This window comes from Mesoplodon densirostris, chromosome 9 (assembly GCF_025265405.1).
Source record: "Mesoplodon densirostris isolate mMesDen1 chromosome 9, mMesDen1 primary haplotype, whole genome shotgun sequence".
Classification (NCBI taxonomy): Eukaryota; Metazoa; Chordata; class Mammalia; order Artiodactyla; family Ziphiidae; genus Mesoplodon; species Mesoplodon densirostris.
This window is the reverse complement of record NC_082669.1, coordinates 15632630-15654916: the sequence shown is the minus strand read 5'-3', so window position 1 is coordinate 15654916 and position 22287 is coordinate 15632630. Positions and strand designations below refer to the sequence as shown.

Genomic DNA, 22287 nt, shown 5'->3' with positions numbered 1-22287 from the left:
GACATCAAACAAAACTTTTTTAAGATGGGAGATGCTTTGTATGTTTCTGTGATGTTTGTATGACAATAGGAATGATCCAGGAAACTCACTGGCAGAAATTGGTGATACAAGAGAAAGAGGGGAAATCTTAAAGAACAAGAGAAGATGGGATCTAGACCACATGAGAAGGTTCACCATTGGGAAGAACAGAAACACTTCATCCACTATAACAGGAGGAAGGCAGAAAACACTGGTGCAGTGGTTGAAAAGATGAGGGCATTACTGTCTGGGTCTCTGTTTTTCTTAACTATACATGGTGCATTGTTAACCTAATAAGAATGAACTTAGACATATGATTGTATGTTAAAATTCCAAAAATTTAAAAAATAACCCAGTATTTTTATACATAATTTGATAATGCAGAGCAAGTTATTAAAAAGCAAGTTATTAAAATAGCATAAATTCATAGGCACAAATTCAATAGCACAAATTCAGGACATCATCAATGAAAGGTGGTTTTGTTGCAAGATAGTTTCAAGGCATTATGTAGATATCTGCTTTAGCAGAGGAGTAGAGATGGCTTGTAGTTATATTGCAATGCATATATGTCTTCAGCCATAGGACAAACTGTAAACCAATAATAGGCCAGAAATGCTGCTGGAAAAAGTATCCATCATTATATACTGTGGGGTTGACTAAATAATCAATAATAATATAAATGACAGTTACAGTAAATTAATGTAGGTTTATCTTTATCATTTATCAATTTATTTGTCAATTTAAAATCAAGAATTGACAACCAAGACCAACTGGAAACAACATTCATGAGGTACCTTTAACACAAAATATCCTGTACTCCCCCAAACTGGGGATATTGCAGTAATCCTGGTGTTTGTAGCTCTACACTGGAGCCAGATATCCTAGACTGTTAGATGGGGGTCCTCAGTAAGTTCTAGAAGTTCATCAGTTTTATCTACGAGTATCAAACTTTAGGAACCCTTAATCACTTTGTAGGCTACTTGTATCCTTGATGTGGGTAAAAATGAAAATATATGGAATTTCCTCATTTGTCGGTAAGAACCAAAGAAAGAGTTTGAATTTTTAGACCTGGTTAAGTTCATCATGGTTCTCAGGCCATACTTTTATAAACATGGTTCTAAATTATCTTCCCTCCTTCAGCAATTGTTTAAATCCTTGCAAAATTACTACTTTAGAGTGAAGGATTACAATTACATTGGAAGTGATCTGAAGGAGATAAAATGGATCTGCAAGTGAGAGGATATTTTGCATTTTTCACTTAGGTTTGTCTTTCCTTTCTGGTTTTAAATATCAGCTTTGGCAATTAAAGATCTTTGATTTAAGAGGGGAAAGAAAGAAGTACCTGTTGTAGGTGGCACCTGCTCATTATTGTCTCGTCACTGCATCCGAGGTGCTTTGAGGTATGTGATAGCTCTGCACCACCGGATCTGGGAGCAGGGAGTTGGGGGTGGCGTTAGGCACCTGGGCAGGTGGACGTAAATTAACTCTTTCCTCCCTTTATCACAGACAGAGTCAAGCAACCGTTGTCAACCTGGGCAAGGGGAAATCTTATTCTGTGGACAGAAGGCTATGTGACAGTGGGGCTGCAATTCAGAAGGGCTTATGTGAAGAAGAAATTCACCCAGTCTATGTGGAACAGCTCTATTAGGAGTGGGCATGGAGAATCATTTATTCACTGGCTTGGCACCATTTGGGATGGTAGTTTAATGGGGAGTGGTCCCAGAGGGAGGCAGCTATCCAAAGCCGACTGGTTCTCTTGGGTGGAGCTTCTTCCGGGAGGGGAAGTTCCCTTGGCATGGGCAGTACCTCTCCTCTGGCTGTCCATTCGTACCGCACACCTCAGTCCTGGTCTTCTAGTTGTCCACTCCTTTGTTGGGAGTCTCTGTGGCTTTTGAGCTATCTTTTCACATGGGAACCCTGGGCTAGTTCTGTTTCCAGGGTACACATTTGGTCTCTAGAAACTGTGCACCTTTATCTCACTGGGGTAGAAGTACTGCTTTCTCCTGAAGGGACTGAAAAATTGTTGAAGGATTATAAGCAGGGAGGTAACAATTCAGTTCACTTGTAGGAAGAGCACTGGCAAGAGTGGGGCTGGGTGAGGACATGTAAGGCTGAAGACAGGGAGACCAGCTAATCATTATTAAAAAGTTTTGGCAAGAGCTACTGAGAGTCCATTGATAATAGTGAGGAGGAGATGAGTTCAGAAGATATTAATAGTTTAGGTACAAAAGAGTTTAATGGGGCTTCCCTGGTGGCGCAGTGGTTGCGAGTCTGCCTGCCGATGCAGGGGACACGGGTTCGGGCCCCGGTCTGGGAGGATCCCACATGCCGCAGAGTGGCTGGGCCCATGAGCCATGGCCGCTGAGCCTGCGCGTCTGGAGCCTGTGCTCCGCAACGGGAGAGGCCACAGCAGTGAGAGGCCCGTGTACAGCAAAAAAAAAAAAAAAAAAAAAAAAAAAAGAGTTTAATCACTAAGGAAAAGTGAGTCACCGGCCAGGTGCCTTTTTTGTTTTATGGGTGCATAGTAAACTTATTCTCGCAACACTGAGATGGTAACATAAGAAAATAGACAGGAAAGGGGTCATATTGGTCATCAGGGTCATATTTAGACACATTTTTATTTTCATATTTATCAGCTTTCCTTCTCTTTTTTCAATTTGTAAATAATTTCCACTGAATTGCTTCTGTAAGGAACATTTTTTGGTTATCATTTGTTCTATCCTTTCCTTTTTTGGGATTCACCTTATACATTTGCTTTTAAGTATTTATGGTGTATAAAACACGAAGAAAGCACTTAAATACCATTTACATTCTTTAGGCTAGTTTGAACTGTCTTTTGAAAAAACAGATTGTCTGCCAGACCTCATATTTCTTTGTGTTGAAGTTTGTCTCACATAATCCTGGCTGTTTCCATTTCCGGTGCCACAGTTTGATATTTATTTTAAGCAGCTGCTTAAGAAAGGTGGAACTTAGCAATGATCAAAATGGCATAAAGTAGGTTTCTGTTTGAGCTCAGGGTTGCTGTGTAACTTTCCTTTCAGTAGCCTTCTCTCATGCTTTTTCATCTACATTTTAGCTGTGCGAATAAATCTAGGAAAACTGCTGTTTGGCCTTTTTAGCACACTGCCAGCTTTGGCAATTGCACACTAACTGGTGTTGTACTAAACACCACTGAAATAAAATAAATGAGTTTGATTAAAGCTTGGAACTCCTGAGTACTACAAATGTAAAAACCGTCAACAGATGCCATTTGCTGAAACCAAGGCTCCTCTAGCAGATGGATGAAAGTTAAAAATAAATTGTGCTATTTCTTTTTATTTTGGTTCATTTGTTTTTAATATAGTATAAAAAACCCTGCTATTGAGTTACAATAAACTCCTGGCTTATGTTTCATGGCTGGTTTCGGAATCTATGAAGATCTTTGATATTACAGTCAAATTGTGCTTTCTTGTATGTATTCATTGAACATGTAAAAACAAATTCTTATCAGAGTTTTAAAACTTTCTTTGGTAGTCATATCTCCAGTATTGAGAATAATAGTGAAGAACAATGACCGGATATCCACAATGGGACATAATGTCTCTCTTTTAAATCTGTAGTAGAATAATATCAATCATATCTCTAATAGCTCTCATTCATTTAGTACTTGAATTTACTTTACAGTATTTTAGTTTCTCATATACTGCCTCCTCATTTAAATAACACACACATGGAAGAATGCTATTTTTATTCTTCATACAACTGAATGACTTACATGCCATTAAATGAAATCATTATTGATATTAACTTGTAAGATCCATATTAATCATTCTATAATATTTAGATATTTCTTGGCATAGAACTGAATGCTTATATTGTAATTTAATTTAGAAGTCCATGTATTTCTAAAGAGACCTGAAATTTACCTTTTTTCAACTCTTAAAATTATTTATCAAATAATGTTTATCAGAACAGATTACAAGAAATTTTATCATAGTTAGAAGAATGGGGAAATGATCAGATAACTATCTAAGTGGTTAGAAAATTATCTAGCGTATTTATCAGGAAAGATAATATGTAATTACACTGTATTAACTTTGAAATTTATTGTTATTGCTATTTACAGGTTCAGGTTCATGTCGCTTTAGTTATTCAGACCCTTGCATCATTGTGTCATATGCCAAGAATAATACTGTGGACTGGATTCAGCTTGAGAAAATTAGGTTTGTTATCATTTAAAGTATCTTCATAAATTTTGATGTAGGTGGATTTCTGCTTCCCTGTTTACCTTCATTCTACCACTGGCTTTATTCCTCATGGTTAAAAGTACTCTGGTTGTTAATTATGCTGAATTACATTGATGCACTTATTATTACCTGCTCTGTTTGAACAAGGTATTGTTAAAAGTGTCATTTTCTATTCAATACTTACCACTGTCAGTAGTAGCTATAACAAACTATTTATTTTGGGTAAAAGTACATTTAAGATAGTAACGTTTCTGATAGAATTCTCCACAAAATAACATCACCACCCATCTCTTTAGGTGGCCTGGCTGTGGCCTGGTTTATAGGCCTAGGAATATATCAGATTACCACCTAAATTCCTTCCAGTCTGTGATGATAATGAGTTAATAGCCTTTTGGATCTAATCTCTAGTTCTGTCATTTTCCTTCTAACTTCCCTAAGGCCAGTTCTAAAATTCTATTATCATAATTGTGATGCGACTTGTAATCATTTATTACATTTTCTTTATTTTTAAAAAATCCCTTCGAAAAAAGAAAATTAGGTTGATGCTTAAAGAGGGAGAAGCTCATTCAGGTTGAAAATATTTGATTAAATTTAGCAAAACTCAAACTATGTTAACTATTTCTGTGTAGTTTAAATCATAAAATAAAATTCAAAATGGGTGCTTAATTTCAGATATGGTGAGGTATTTAAAGGAAAAAATACCTTGAAATTTTATTAAGTGGTTATTCTGATCAGTTTAGTTCTTAAATTAGCATGACTCACGTAGAACATTTTCCATCAGTTCTGTGACACTTTTCTTTTTTCTCACGCTATTTTCCTTACCATTTTTCCATATTGAAAGAATTGTGATTTATTTGGGGGAGAAGAATAAATATTAGGTTCTTAGTCTTTAATATTAAACCCATCTGTCCAAAGTTTCTAGTAGTATTTCAAATAAAAATAAAAGTCTCACACGTTCAAGCTCTAGTCTAACCAAAAACTGAGAAAAATGATTCTAACTCATGGATTTTAATAGATTGTCTCCCTCTGTGGCAGGATAAGATATTATTTATAGACACCTGGTACAAGCCAAGCTTTGACATTCTGTGCCAGTTGCCAATTTTATAACAGAACATTTTGCTCTTCCTTCTAATTTCTAGTAGTTATTATGAAAATGCATTCATATTAAATACTGATTTATATAAATGGCTTTAAGCAAAGCAGCATAAGTATTGGAAGTTTTACTCATGCCTCCATTTTTTCTCTAATAGTTATACACCATAGTTTAGATAAATTGTAGTGCCGTTTCTTGCTGAATGCTCAGCTACATGGTTTTGATATGACAGATAGTGAGTGTACACATTTAATTACAAGATATAAAGATCACACTCAGCTGATTCCATTTATTTTTCACTAAATGAGACTTTCAATTTTAGTCCAGGCACCAAACTATCATACTCATTTAATGCAAATTTACCATTAATGATCAGAGTGGACATATTTTCAATCACTTCCTAAAACTAAAATGTAGTATCTTCATTAGTTTAAATTCCTTTTGAAGTTAAAAACATAGTCATCATTAAATATTTTAAAGGAAAGGGGAATTGATTACCCCCAAAGGTAAGGTACACTATTCATAACCTACACAGACAGTTCTATGGATTTCTGTGTGCTTCATTGGTGAGTGAAAAATATGGCTTTTCTCTAGTCCTTTCAAAGCTGATTTATAGTAAGCCCTGGGTACTACTGGTTTGTATTTTAGTACTACTTTTAATCTTGGCTAAAGCCATCATTTTTACTGTAGCAGATTTCTACTTTGGTAGAATAAAATGTTTAATAAAAATATTATATAGAAAAGGACCTAGATGTAACAGATGTAATATAAAAATCATGTTAAATTATATCATGTTTTTAAAGACTGGTCTGCATGGAATTCTAAAGAATTCTAAATGAGGGCATTTAATTCTCATGGCAAATCTGACATTTTCAAAACAAAAATGTATCTGGTTACTGGAAATAAAATAACTATTACATAAAGACTGATTATGAAACATATACATACAATGATCTCTAATAGATGCAAAATTTCAAAGTAAGAATTAAAATTAAGATAATTTTATAGTTTTTCTCCTTTTTTTCTTCTCAGTATCAAAAAATATATGGTTTTATTTTTATTTATTTTTTAAAGCGCTTTTATTTATTTTACTTATTTATTTTGGCCTCGCGGCATGCGGGATCTTAGTTCACTGACCAGGGATTGAACGTGTGTCCCCTGCAATGGAGGCACAGAGTCTTAACCACTGGACCACCAGGGAAGTCCCAAGTATATGGTTTTAGATTGAGTGTCTACCATTCACAAAAAACTGTGCTGGATACACTTTGATTTTTTACAGGAGCCATGGCAACTGTGTACCATTTTCTCTTCAATTATCCCTTTACTGGCTTGCCTGAATATGCTTACTGCCTGCCTTGTGTTAAACATAAAGCTCATTAAGACATTTAATATTTAAACTTTCATCACTCAATACAAACATCTTAATAATCAGCATGTATTAAAAGATTTAAGGGGTATGGGATTGTAAGTATTTAATCTGTAATGTGTACAATATTTTTAAGATAAGAAAACCACAGTCTTAATAAAGAAACAAAGAGGATCTATAAGAAAAACAAAGTGGACACTGTTGAATTTTATTGTGACACCAATTCTCGTCTCTCCAGAGCCCCTTCCAATGTCAGCACAATCATCCATATCCTCTACCTTCCTGAAGACGCCAAAGGGGAGAACGTCCAGTTTCAGTGGAAGCAGGAAAATCTCCGAGTAGGTGAAGTATATGAAGCCTGCTGGGCTTTAGATAACGTCCTGGTCATCAACTCAGCTCACAGACAAGTTGTTTTAGAAGATAATCTGGATCCAATAGACACGGGCAACTGGCTTTTCTTCCCAGGAGCTACAGTAAAGGTTTGATCTCTCTTTTGTTCCTTCTCCTCTCCTCTAAAACCTAAAGCTCAGTAAACCAAATTGTACAAAGATGACAGTTTTACTAAAGCCACTCTTAAAAGAATAGGTAATATTACTTTACCCTCCCTTGTAAGCATGGAAAATCATTCATTTATTCATCCCTTTAACAAGTATTTATGAGAATCCATGGTGCCATGTACTGGGCTGAACCTAGAGAATATAAACACAAAAAGGCAGATATGTCTCTTCCCTTCATTGGCTGTCAGTTTAGTGGGGGAGTTAGACATGTCAACATGCATGTGCAAAATGGCATCATTGTTGATTTGCTGGGAAAGTTTAGAGTGCTGTGGAAATACAACATACAGTACCAAATCCAGACTTGAGGGATTAGGAAGACTATCCAAGAGAATAGGGATACAAGCAGAGAATGAAAGGTAATTTCAAATTGGCCAGGAGGGAGAAATAGTGTTTCTAGAATCATAAATCACATACATAAAGGCTGGAAGGTGATAGCACAAAGCAGAGGCCTTGGACAATGTTCCAAATACTTGTCTAATAGATTTTGAGTTGAGACTTGTGATAAAGTCTGAAGATATGGCCAGTGATGAAACCTTAAGGCTCTTGAAAGCTGCTGTAGGGTTTGAACTTTATCCTGAAGTTGATAGGGAGTCACTGAAGTACTCTGAATAAGAGTCAGATAATTAGATCTGAGTTTTGAAATATCCCTTCGAGGATGGAGGAGAGAATGGAAGGGAGAGAGTGCATACAGGAAAACCAAATAGAAGGCTGCAAACAGTAGTCCGATGGGCGATCACATTGACCAGAAGTAGGGGAGAGATGATGGGAAAATATGGATGGATTCAGAGATTTTTAGGAGGAAATGGAGAAGATTGGGGACTGACTGAGATGATGATGGAGTGGGAGATGTCAAGGGCAAGGTTTGGGCGTCATTGTTTCAACAACGATGCCATTTGTTGAAACAGGAAACAGGAAGAGGAACAGGATTACAGGAGCTGAATTCACCTTGGACATGTTGATTTTGATAATCCTGGGGGCAGGCAAGAAGAAGCATCTGGTGGGAGGTTAGATGTATGGATCAGGAACTCAGAGGAAGATCCAAAATTGGCAATTATCAACCTTTTGAATGAGAATTGAAATCATGAGCTTGTCTGTCCAGAGAGTGTGTAGAGTAAGAAATTGTGTCTAGGCAATATTTAAAAATACCATTAGACCCTCAACTGGGCTCTCTCAAGTTTCCAGTATATACAAATAAAGTACAGATGCAGATTGGAGAATTTTTTAAAATGTGACTCACTGGTACAAAAAAAAATCCTGTGCTGCATGGGGGTGAGGTCACAGGAGGAGTCCCAAGCAAAATATAAAGATCTAAGATGCTCATCTCCTTCTAATAATTTATTTGAATTCTAGAAACATGGTTCAAAATGGTTCCAGATTATTTAGAAAACCTTCACCTTTTCAGGAAACTCCCCTGACACAATAACTTGTTGCTTAACAAATTAAACTCTAGATGTTTTGTTTTAAGTTGATGAAATTACACCAGTTGACTAGCATTAGGAACAGGCATCATCTTTGCTCAGCATGAGAAAACACCCAGGAAACCTTATGGAAATTTGTTTTGACAAAGACTCTAAAACTTTGGTTCCTTTAAAGAGAGTCCATGGATGCCTTTCATATGGGTATGGAAAAGAACCTTTGTAAGGATATCCCATGTCATATCCCACTACTACTTGATTAAGAGAAGGATTTCTGTTGTCACTGTTCAGCATTGGCAAGAAGAAACCCAGGAAACACATGGAGACCTCAGGGCCTGGGATTCACATCCTTTTCCCGTGATAATCATTGGTGATTATTTGGTCTCAGTTCCCTTTACTATATAAATGTACTTTTTGTGCCTTGTTTTGTATATATTATACTAATTATATGTTTTGTACTCATTATACTAATCTAATTAGCTTTTTGGTGCCTGAATGCACTGTACTTTGGTACCACCCATGATAAAAATGCATGAAGTGTGGTTTTGCTTCATAGTAATGGTTACTTAAATTACAACTTTGTGTGGAGTATACTTTTGCTTTGTGGTCTCTCATCTTACTCATAAGCTTACTAATCACACGTTTGAGACTTGCCTAGTTACTTAGGCCTACTAAGAAAAAAGTCATTGTAGTACCAGGGTCTTTGGCTATCAGGTAGAAACTTTTCTCTGATGTTTTTTTTTTTAAATTAATTCATTTATTTGGCTTCATCAGGTCGTAGTTGCGGCATGAAGGATCTTTCGTTGTGGCAGGAGGGCTCTTCGTTGCAATGCGCAGGTTTCTCTCTAGTTGTGGCGTGTGGGCTCAGTAGTTGTGGCTTACGGACTCTCTAGTTGTGGCACACGGGCTCTAGAGCGTGCAGGCTCAGTAGTTGTGGCGTGCAGGCTTAGTTGGCCCACGGCATGTGGGATCTTAGTTCCCCGACCAGGGATCGAACCCACGTCCCCTGCATTGGAAGGTGGATTCTTAACCACTGGGCCACCAGGGAAGTCCCTCTGATATGTCTTTTTAAAATTTCAAATAAGTGCAGTGATAAAATCTAAGAGTTTGTCATTTTAACTCATTTGCATGACCAACCTTTTGCTTTTTGGCTCAAACATCTAAGCATGAAAAAATTGCTTTTGCCAAGTGATCTGGAGTTCTAGAAATAAAAATTGTTCATTTAAATTGTATGCAATTTCTCCACCAAATATTGTTCCTTTACTGGGTGGCCTTTGAGATGAAAACTGAATACAACCAATTAGAAGGCATATCTCGATGTTCCCATTGGTCATAGGACATGTTTTGAACATTGCTTTATTTTGGACTTTTTAGTTTTGAGGGTGTTTGATTGTTCAACCTATACATTATCTTTTCTATATTCATTAAAACTCTCCAAGATGTTTACATCTTAACTAAATCAAAGATCAAGTCTAACAGCAATCAAGAAAGTGTGCATCATTACAAAGTAGAGTTTATTCAAGGAAAAGTGTCCAAGCACAGATAGGATACCCTTTGGTTAAATAATAATAGCTGGGCTTCCCTGGTGGCACAGTGGTTGAGTCTGCCTGCCGATGCAGGGGACATGGGTTCGTGCCCTGGTCCGGGAAGATCCCACATGCCACGGAGCGGCTGGGCCCGTGAGCCATGGCTGCTGAGCCTGCGCATCCGGAGCCTGTGCTCCGCGACGGGAGAGGCCACAACAGTGAGAGGCCTGTGTACCGCTAAAAAAATAATAATAATAATAGCTACTTTTTTTTTTAATTGCTCTGAACGTGAACGATTTCCTCATTTATTTATTTGGCTGCGTTGGGTCTTCATTGCTGCACGCGGGCTTTCTCTAGTTGCAGCGAGCGGGGGCTACTCTTCATTGTGATGCGCAGGCTTCTCATTGCAGTGGCTTCTCTTGTTGCGAAGCACGGGCTCTAGGTGTGTGGGTTTCAGTAGTTGTGGCTCGCGGGCTCTAGAGAGCAGGCTCAGTAGTTGTGGCACAGGGGCTCAGTTGCTCCCCAGCATGTGGGCTCTTCCCAGACCAGGGATCGAACCTGTGTCCCCTGCATTGGCAGGCAGATTCTGTGCCACCTGGGAAGTCCGAACAGCTACTTTTTATCGTTCACTTATTATTCTAGGGACTTGCTATTCCAGATGTGTGTGTGAGATTATATATAATCTCATATAGTTGATCTTTATAAACCTATAAAAATGTGCTCTATTAGCCCCATTTTACAGATGTGGAAAGTGGACATGGGGGGTGTTGAGTAACTTGTCCAGAATGCCCCTTTTCCAGTGGCAGAGCCAGGGTTCAAATACAGGAATCCGACTTCAGAACTCTTGCTCTCAGCTCCACGAATCTTTGCTCTTACAAGTAGTAAATATAAACTGACATGCTCCCTATTGGTCCTGTGTTTCTTCCCATCATCTATTTGTTAATTTATCTGCCTATTTTCTTCACCATCCTCCGGCTATAGGCTGAAAGCTTCTTGTTTTTCTCGTATTTCTTGATCTTGCTCCAGCTTTATTCCATTTGTACTACATATTCCTTTCTCTGGTGACAGATTTTGGTACATCAGAATTTAGTAAGTTCAGGCCAAGCACTGGTTGCTTCCTTTTCTTCCACACTACAACAGCTGATATTATTTTCACAATCATAGTTACTGATCCACCACTGCTGACCTAAAGTGAACTTAAGGAGAAAGGAGTATTAAAATATTTTCCATATGGAGGTAGGAGGCATTTGCAGTAACCTATAGGGAAGGTGAAATAGAGTGAGAACAGGGGGACACTAAAGAAAGAGAAATCAACAGTCTTATGGTAGCAGACTTCCTGTGACGAGGATGTTGGAGCCAAGGATCATACAAAGGGATGCCAATGACAAAAAGTGACACGGTCATTCCTTAAAAGAAATGACGTCATGCACCCTCCATACTCAAGACCGTTGATGGCTTCCTGTGTAGGCCTAGAGGAGACAAGCCAAACTCCCTAGCATGTAATTCAAGGCGATTTCCAATCTCGGCCCAGCCTAACTTTTCATCCTCATCTCCTGCTTCCCTGTGCACCAGCCTCACAAACACAACACAGAATTTCACACTCCCACCCCTTCAGACATGCTTTTCCACCTTTCTTTTTTCTATGCCTAATCATCCCCCAGCGTCCTTCAGGGCCCAGTTCAGATGTCATTGTCTGGGTGAAGTTTTGCATAGTTAACATCTGGCTCCTCTCTGTGCTGCTATAACCATGAGGTTGAATAAGCAGGACTTGAGGTTGGAGACTGGCTACAAAAAAACATTCTTTCTTCCTCACTAGTGACCATTCACTTTCACTCAGACAGCTTTTTTAATCTCTATCCTTTTTGCACACACCTAAGGCAGGTCCCAAGACTACTGTTAGACCAAAAAAGCAATCAAGCACTTTAGTCCCCAGCCTCTGTTCCATAACAAATACCACACAGTTCACCGTAATAATGCAAACTCCAAGCTTCGCCCATAGCTTCTCCTCTCCTCCAGCTTAGGTCTGCTGAGTAGGGACAGAGATAGAGGTCAGCTCCTTGTCCCTCCTCGCTAACCGCCATGAGTTTTAGCCTCTGAACCATCCAGGGCTGGGTCAGGAGGCAGGAGAAGAATCAAGAGGCAGACGCTGTAAGCTGGAATTATTGATCCCTTGGTCTGGCAAGTGATCGAAGCTGGCTCTCTCTTGGTTCTACCAAAAAGCTCTTTGGAAATGCCCCTACTTTTCACCAGAACTGGGGATTTCTCACCTGTAGCTCCCCAATGCATCTCTCAGGTCATGTCTACTTCCACTCCTAGCCACTGGGCCTCTGACTCATGACCTCAGCCTCTTTCTGCTAAGGGCTCCTTGCCCCTCCAGGAAGACCTTGGGGGCAGGATCTTAGACAAACCAGACTGCCTCTTGTGTACATGGGCCTGATTCTAGTCTATGGTAAACATTCACCTTGAATCCATCATTGGGAGAAGAGAAGTTAATTACTTTGAAGTGCAGCCCTCTTGTTACCCAGCTGCCTGCCAGGCAGCCTCAGGCACTAGTCTAAGCCTTTAGAGCATCCCTTCCAAGGGGTGTTCTTGAAGTCCTGAGCACCAGGCTTGAGGCAAGGGGAAGGTACCCTCCTCCCCTGACAAGGGCATGGGTGTGACCCACAGTTCACCAACAACCCTCTCTAAAGGAATCATGTCTCTGCTTTCCGGCTGCCTACATACTTCAGCTTCAGGCTTGTGTGCCCTCAATTTGAGTAAGTGGCTAAGCCGTTTTACCGCCTCTTTTGCTAAGTCCTTATAATTGGTCCATCACCTCTCTTTGGAATGTGGAGCAGTTGCTACCTATTTTCTTGGCACCTTAACCAAATCCAACACTAACCTAGTTCCATTTCAACATTCTGTTATGCCGTAAATATACATCTATGAGAGTGTTTACAACATTGCTTTGTAGTTTTGTTTCTGTCTCCCTGGTCAGCGTGTTAGCTTCGTAAGCTCAGGAACTGTTTCTACCATTTTTGAATCTCCAGTGTTGGTACATGATACATTGTGCTAATTGAATGAATGAAAAGCTGAAAAAAATATCAAGATCTAGTTTGTGGGGAAAGAAAATAAATTTTATATTCAGTGATGACATGCAGGCAGCTAAAAATATTGTGAATGGGACTGGATATAGCACAACTGTTAAGAAAATGGGCTTAACTGGGTTCAAATCTTGGTTTCACAGTTTATTAGCCATGTGGTTTTGGGCAAGTTATTTAACCTCTTGGTTCCTTGGTGTCCTCACCTGTAACAGGGATAGTAGTAGTATCCATCTCATGTTGTGATAATTAAATAAGAAGATACATGTAAAACCCTTAGAGCAGTGCCTGGCATATATAAAGGGCTAATAAGTATGTGTCCTCTTCATTGACAACTTTGAGAACAAATAAACTCTACAGGGAAGTGAATATGGAGAAAAATATGTAAAAGGCAAAGGATTGAGCTGGTAGCTACAATGGGGGGAGATATGATAGAAAAAATACAAAACTCACAAATTATGTCATCCTTATATCATTTAAGTAATATCAAAATCAAATGCAGTAGATTGATTAGGTTGGACACAAGTGTTGCCAGTAGGTGTAACTTTGGCAATCAAAATAAGAAATAGTTTCCACTGGAATTAAGTTGAAATGACATTCATGTAATTATAATATTAATAGTAGTTTTCTTTATTAACAACAAGTGATTTTTTAAGTGCTACCGTTCATAAAATAAGGTAATAGAGAGTAGTGAGTATGTAAACTGTCCAGTTGATGTTGAAAATAATGTTTGAGGGTGGCAGGTCAAATAGGAAATATAAAAATGAGTCACTGACATTCATAGTACATATTCCTCCTTATCTTCTTCAGATGGTTTTTTTCAATTTCTTTGGTACTATTTAATTCATTTCATCTGAGCCTGTCCTTGTGTATCTCAAGTAGGCCAGAACGACAGAAGACCAAATGGAGTAATTAACTTAAGGAGTTATGTGATCTGGAGAACTGCAATTATGGAGAACTGCAATTATAGGTCACCAGTTTAAATCTGCCCTGGGCTGGTAGAAGGCCATTACCATCTGTTGGCTCTTTAGTAATTAATATGAAGTAGATGGCTAACAGTATCGACTTTTAATGTAGAACCCGACCTTATGTTTGTTGCACTTTTTTATTTGTATTGGTAAGCTGAAGAGGACTGTAAGAGGTTACAGAATTAATATGTTCTTCCTAGACAGCCGTCTGTGTTTCTCCTCCATTCTCTTTACGAGGTCATGGCCTTGCCTGACTCAGCTTCCAGTGTTTTTCCAGAGAACCTGCCCACGTGGAAGAAAAGGGGCACCACATTCTTATCGTGCTTCTAATTACCATCATAATTTTTCTATTTCCCATGAATCCCTAAGCAGGCCTCTGTTCACAACCAAATAGGTGGGGGTCTGAATGCCAATAAGTCTAGTACGGCAAGTCAGAAAGCTAGCCAGAGCACCAGCCTCATTAGCAATCTCCACAGCAAGTCCATTGTGGACTCAGCAAGGCAAGGAGCCTGAACCCCCTTGATAGTGAAACACCGGCCTTAATTATTAGTTACGATGGTATTTCCTTCTTTTACAGAATATTGCATCCTTTTTTAAAATGACTTTTGTATACAATTTCTAAACGAATCAAGAATTATTTGTGTCCGTTGTGTCTATTCTAAAGATACGGAATATACTCTGTTAGTCCATCATTTGCAGTTGCTAGAATTGGCTGTTGCTGCTACAGCTGCCATCCCCGGACAGCACTGCTCTCTATCAGATGGCTGTGGGTGTTTTGCCACATTTAATAGTGGGAGGCACGTTCTTCCTGCCCGAAATGGGGGAATGATTAATCTCAGGGTAACTTCTGGTGCTCCAACTGTTTGCAAATGGTCTTGGTTTTGTCATCAAGGTTTAAGGGAAATGAATGTTTTAGCCCCTTCCATTTAAGACATATTGAATCAAGAATCAATGTTTCACCTTGGGTAGGAGTCTCATATCCACCTCCACTGAGTAGCGTGGATACTGGATAATAAATAATAATAATAACAACCATAATTATAAGTAGTAGTAGCAGCAGCAGAAGTAGTAATGGTGACATTTCATGAATCATCTGTAGGTGCCAGCACTATGAGGAAGGCCTTATCCTCCAAGTTTTATATCTGTAGTAGGGGAACATTGCATGTCTGTGAAGACCCTGAGTACTTAGTGCTTAATTGTCCTTAGTCATTCTTGAAACATCTGGACAAATCCATCAAAGTCATCTCTTCCCAACTCCTCAAAAACACATCCTGAAATCTGAAAACGTCCTTAATTTCAAGTTCAAAGAAAAACACTACATGTAAGATTTTAAAGGGTCAGCCTGGAGCTGCTACAGCTACCTGCTTTCTGTAACTCACCCTTAGAGAGAAGAGCTGCAAAGGTCAGGAAAGTACTCAGAGGAGAACCCAGGAGCAAATGATTTGGACAGAGCTATGAGCAGATTTTTGGGGTTTGTTTTTTTCTGTTTTCTTCATCTTTCAATAGTACCCAATGAAGCAGAATTTCCAAATGGATCAATATGCCATGGAGGTAAATATTGGCCAAGCAGCTGCTTCATTTTGTTTGTTTGTTCACTCCCATCTTTGGTGGCAGCCACAATTTGTATTTTGAAAGCAGGAATCATCCACAACTCCTTGATATCTGTATGTGTGTGAGAGAGACAGAGAAAGAGAGAGAGCACACTTTGTTCACTCACTGTTAATAAATGTTTATATCTGCTCAGCTAGCCTGGTTACCCTCAGCTTGCAAAGGCATAAATCACTGGCTTCTGTCAACTCTGGAATTGACCCACAGATTAAGTGCAGATCACTAGGAGATATGTGCCGTTCCTCGTATTTTTTATTTTTAAGAAATCTTCCCACTCTGATTGCTTTGCCTGCACCTGCTAATCTTTTTCTGTTTATTACCCTAGTTCATTGTATGGATAGCAAAGAATTCCAGATTACTCCTTTTACACTTTTATGTCAACTTGTGTTGAGAAGTAGATCAGTACTAAATGTCACAGATTCTGCTGTGAAGGTTTGTCCTTTAGAATAGGCTGCGCTCAAATGTATTTAAAAGAAATTTTCTTAAAAAGTAAATTATTAAATTTTGCACATGTGTGCCAAGGGTTGGGAGTAACTAAGTATAGAGAATTTAGAAGTATTTCTACTTCCAGTTAGACTGCTTCCTCTCTCCTCCATTTACTGTTGATAAATATCCAATGATAGTATCAATTTTCCTAGTTGAACAAACACCAAAAGGCCCTAATGAAGACAACAGCCATCAGGTGAGTCAACAACCCATTAAGGAGAAGAATTAAGTCAGAGCAAGAGAGTCTATTAATTTTCTTATAGCTCTTGTACATTATGCATTTGCCAAATTCCTTGTCCCAGTGGACACTAGGCAGATCTCCAGTCCTGAATAAAAATTGGAGCTTTCATTCTGGAATTCTGCTGTCACCTGTCTAATATTATTGTCACAAACTGTTGAATCATTAATGGAGAATAAAGGTTATAATATCCAAATTATGAAAAAAATGTATATTTATTTGTCTGAAAATGTAGTCTTAACACAAGTCGAGGCTAGTGAAGAAAGTCAAAGACAAATGGTGAAAGGGATGATCACATTCAAAGCAGAATTTATTTTTAAATGTGCTTTTTGGGAATATAATCCCCTGGCAGAGCAGTATCTGCCTACTATAATGCCTAACTTGTCTTCCATGAATTGGGCACCCCAGAAAAAGGTTTCAAAAATCCATTCAGTGATTTTCCTTTTTAGAATGTAAGGACAAACAGGAGGAAATCGGATATGCTTTCCAGAAATGTGCTTTGCAAATCGCTGTACTGGAAACTATCTGGTCTGTAACTTGAGGGATTTGAGTACCAGCTTTCTAATGAGGATAAACCTGAGCTCAGTAAGACTTGTGGCGAGACCATGTTCCCACGTCTTTTTCCATTAAGAATCGGAATGTTACCTAGGATTTTCTGGCCAGATTCCAGCTTGGTTAATTGCATGCTGTCTCTGTAAATTCCCTTTGCTTGGGATGTTCTTCACTTTGGATTGCATTGCTCTTATTGTCATGTTTCCCCCAAGAGGTGGTTACATGATATTGTCGAATGAGCCAGAATATATTTTAAGCTAATAAGAGTACTTTGGGGATGAAGGGTTAAACGTAAGTAGTGTGCTTTTCACAATTTCCCCCCAATGCGGCCTATTTGTACAGTAATTAATGTGGAATAGCATTAGTGAAACATGGAATTGAGCCACATCACCATGACAAGAGCGGCAGTAACACAGAAACAAATAATTTCAATAAATTCTGCTAAAAATAACCATTCAAACAAATCCCCAGAGCCTCCTTGACTATGCACCCTTTTCTTGTTTGTTTATGGTCTGAAGCTGACACATTTAATCACTAAGTAAGTTAATACATTATTCAGTGTGAAATTTATTTTATTCTGTCTGAACATCCAAAACATAGTAACATTACCCATCATCTTTGTACTTAGCACAGCACATAGCCCAATTATTTGCATAGCGGCACTCATTAAGGTAAGGGTTTTTTAAATAAATGAATGAAGATAGGGGACGAAAGAAGGAAGGGAATTAGCATTTACTGATTTCCTAAGATTCATCAGTCTTTAGAATAAGCATGTTACTTAACACTATCTCATCTAATCCTCACAATTGCCCCATTTCACAGATGAAAATATAGAGGCTCAGAGAGGTTAAGTGGCTTCTCCAAGATCAAACAGCTTTGATTTTCAAAGCCAACTACGTTGTATTATAAAGCCCCAGCCCTTTTGTTCCTCAGTATCTTGCAGCCTCCCACATTGTGCCTGGCATTTTTGGCCTTAATTTGAGGAGCCCAGTCTGAAAACTTCAGATGCTGTGAAAGTTAAGTTGATCCCTACAGACAAGATTAACAACTGCCCTATGGAATTTTACATTGTTATTCTTTCTCTCGTTACTCCAATTCAAATCTGTCACTATTGCGATTTTAGAGTTGTCATAACTATTGCCAAATAATTACACACTTGTTACAAAATATACCATGAATTGAATCTTTATGAATCGTAGTACAAGGTGGTTCAAATGCTTAATGAACCCATAAAATAATGAGAAAGAAACACTTTTTAAGCTCCCTAAAATTTGCTCACTGTGGTTGAATCTATTGTGTTGACTAGAGAAAATGCACTTCAGCCCTCCTGCACCTGGACTGTGTTTATAGCCAAGTTTTCAGTTTTTTAACTGGCATTAAATTAGAAACTAGAAATTGAATGTGTGGAAAATGACAGAAATTCATTTCACCTCATGAGAGAAATCATTCTCTTCCTATTTTTTTTATAAGCATGAAAGTCGGTACCATTAAAGACCATTGAACCAGGTTGTAGGAAATATATATATATTTCTCTATGATAATAGCTATAGCATGGTGAAAGGCTTAGGAAACACAATGATTTGTAGGCTGTAGGTCAGTCCATTTCTAGTCACTCAGTCATACATACCAGTTTAATCCAGAAACTCCTATACCAATATATTTTATTTCCAACCAGTGGCTAATTTATGGCTCTGCCAACAATGCCATTTTAATTAATTTTATTCATCTTATTTCTCTTTCCTCTGCTCCTCATATCTCAACTGTTATGCGTTGCCTAGATTTTAATTTAAAAACCTCTCCTCTCTAAGGAGCAATCTGAAGTGGCAAAAATAATCACTTAAAATATTACAGTCATTAAAAAATTGGCTGTGGTGGAAGCCGTGCATTTTCAATTTTCCTACAAATGATGTTTTAGCTCCTTTTAAAGTGTGCTTTGTATCTGAATTGTCTGCCACCAGCCAGCTTGGCTATCAAAAATGGTCTTCCAGCTGGGTGGGCTGAGTGACAACTCCTTAATGGAGGAAATGGATGGCTCTCTGCTCATGTGGAGGGGAAGGCATACCAGGCAGATTTCATTCCATCTGCCACCAGCTCTCTGCAAGCTGGCATTGCCCAAATGCCCAATATACTCATTCCAACTAAAAGGATATCGTCAAAACTAAATTGTAAGGCTACAGATGTCTGAAAGAATCATCAGGGCCATTAGACCCCAGGGAGATAATATTAAGAGGTGCCTCAGTGTTCATCTTTGATGAAAACCTAATTAAACTATGGTGAAGGCAATTGTAAGTACTTTTACAAGTACAGAGGTGAAGTCATTAACATTTCCAGCAGCGTACAGGGAGCAGCCTTAGAAAAATGCTATCCTGAATTGTGGCCAAAGACTTGTTATATTGAGGAATTTTCACTGATGTTTCCTGTTGATGCTTTTCTGAATGGCAAATTCTTGTCAGTTACAGTGTGTTCTGCTTTTCAAGTAAAGGAAACCCACTTAACAGCAAAGTAGAAAAATATTTTTGATTGACAGATGGAAACAAATAAGGATGATATTTAAGTGATTTTAAAAACTGTCATTGGTCAATGCTAAAATAATGAAGTAAAAATAATGATAATTAACATCATCATTAATGTAATTAGGAAGGCTAGGGATAGAAACAAATATATAGAGCCATCTGCAGAATTTATACCTTTATTTTACCAAAAATAAATTCTTAATTACCTGATATATACTCACCATAAGTCAGTCAAAAGCTAAGACTCACATGATAATATGTTCTGTTAATTGTGTTTTCCACTTAAGATAGCAGCTCATCCACCTTCCAGATCAATTTTGTTCTTTTTCATGGCTGTGTAGTATTTCACCATGTGGCTCTACTATAATTCATTTAAGTATTCCTTATTTATGGAAATTTGTCCTCTTTTTTTCCTAAAACAAGAAATGCTGTGGTAAACAGCCTTGTACATATATTTTCAAGCACTCATGCTATTTTTGTCTGTAGCATAGATACCTAGAAGTGGAATTTCTGGGTAAGGTTGCATTAAACACTAAAATTTTAAAATAGATACTGCCAAATTATTCAACCAAAATAATCCTGTCAATTTATATCCTAACCAATAGAGTCTTGTTTTCTTGTACCCTCATTTATGCTGGACGTTTCAGTTATTAAAACTGTCTCCAATTCAACAGTAAAAAAAAAAAAGCTAAGACTCAGGAGGTCACATGTTATTTGTAATCATTTACTCAAGAAAACCTGCTATATTTTTACCATACTCAAAATAAAGTAGCCCTGAATTCCAAAGTATTCTTATCATATTAAAGCTCATGTATCTCACAGAGTTAAACATTTAACTGTCTTACGAAGTTGTTTAGATTTTAATTGTCTCACAAATGACATGAGTTTGAATAGATGCTGAACAAAAACAGCTGGGTATTAAAATCACTGAGAGCAATTTTCTGAAATTCTTTTCATACTTTCAGTTCACATTTTGTTTGGATCTTTAACATAAATACATAGATTTTATACATTTCATCTATAAGAAAAATGGCGACAGACATCTTGCATTATTAAGTTTTCCTAAGGAAAATGTTTGGTAATCTGCCAAAATTTGGAGAACTTTTAAAGTTCTAATTGATGGCTCAGTATGCCCTGAAAATGAATGAATGTTTGTAGTATTTTACCATAATGTATTGTGCAACATATTCTTTTACATTTTACTAAAGGTTTTAAGTTGATCTGAAGAATTTTAGTGACTAGTCTAATGAGAAACAATTTAAAATAGATTTAAATATTCTATTTCTCTATAACCTACTGCCAAGGGTATATACTACAAAGGGAATATAATAGTACATATTTAGAAATTTTTGGAAAAGTGCATATTTAGATATAAAATAACAATTATTTTATACCACTTAGAGATTTAAAAAAAAACACTTCCACATATAATATAATTTGTGCTTCTAACAGTGTCTCTAGGAAATAGATATTATTGGTCCCATTCCACAGCCTGAGAAACAGGCCTAGATGAGTTAAATGAGTTGTGCGAAACCATGTAGCCATTCAGTAGAGAAAATGCATCGGAACATGCCTTCTGATTCCAATCCCCAAACTCCTTGAGGATGGACAGTAACTGAGTTTCCATTCCTTGTCAAGAATGTTTTTGGTTTCCAGTATTTTGGGGTTTTTTCTAACCTTAATCACCTCAGCTCATGTAAGTGCTGAATTAATTGAATTGGGTTCTAGGGGAAAGTTCAAGCACCCCTACCCACACAGGTGGTGGATTTCCATTCAGAGGCAGAGAGGCAATCTCAAACAAGCAGAGGCACAGGGGCTCTATCTCAATCTGAATGTAGTCAGGCATAAATTCTTAGTTTGGAGAGCATCTGGAAACAATGCTAAGACACTGAGCCCCCTGTGACCAGTTCTAAAGTCAAATTAATGTAAAACTCTAACTAGCCTTGTAATTGATGTAGGAATGCTCAGAATGAGAACCCTGACTGGCCCCCTATCTTTCCCAGGATTCCTAAATATAAGGATTATACATAATCAACTTCTCGGTAGGCCCATTCCTGCTCAAATGGCTCAGTAATTCACCACTTTTGCACAGACTCTCCCCTATTTTATAGTCCCAATAGTACCCAGCTGGCTTATATGACCCTTACTCCAAACCTTGAAAACATGTGTTCTGCTCATAGTGGCTGAGGCAGAAATTATGTCCTGATCTCCTTAGCATGGTGGGGAGTGGAGCAAGCCATCCACTGTAGTGTGTGCATTCAGTGCATCTCCTGGCCCTGCTGCCCAGAAATTGGCAGCCCCATCCTGCTGAGAGACAGGGGGAGTTGATTCACTTCACGCCGAGCTGTGGCTGTGCGCTTTGGGTCTGTCACAAACTTTCTTTAGCAATGTGTTGATGTACTAAGACTATGACGAAGAAAACATTCAAAGAGCAATACTTTTCCGCCTCCACACCCAAAAGGGCATTGGGCCCATTCGGGAAGAGAGAATAGAGTGGACTATGAATCTTCCTCTAAACTCGACAGACAGGGTTAAGCTGTTTCAGTGCAAGTCCGGCACTGACTGTATAAACCACTGCCCTGTTTGTTTGAATTTAGACTTCGAGTATTGTCCTTTTACTGCCAATTGGTGAAGAACAGCT

At 38.2% G+C, this 22287-nt stretch overlaps 1 protein-coding gene across 2 annotated transcripts in view; it reads left to right on the top strand.

The window, feature by feature from the left end:
- Positions 1 to 22287, top strand: part of RELN (reelin) — a 527861-nt gene that overhangs the window by 295432 nt on the left and 210142 nt on the right. For both annotated transcript variants that reach the window (XM_060107639.1, XM_060107638.1), the window contains exons 9-10: positions 4124 to 4220; positions 6942 to 7182. In XM_060107639.1, the coding sequence (XP_059963622.1) occupies positions 4124 to 4220; positions 6942 to 7182 (338 nt within the window). The remainder of the gene's footprint in view (positions 1 to 4123; positions 4221 to 6941; positions 7183 to 22287) is intronic.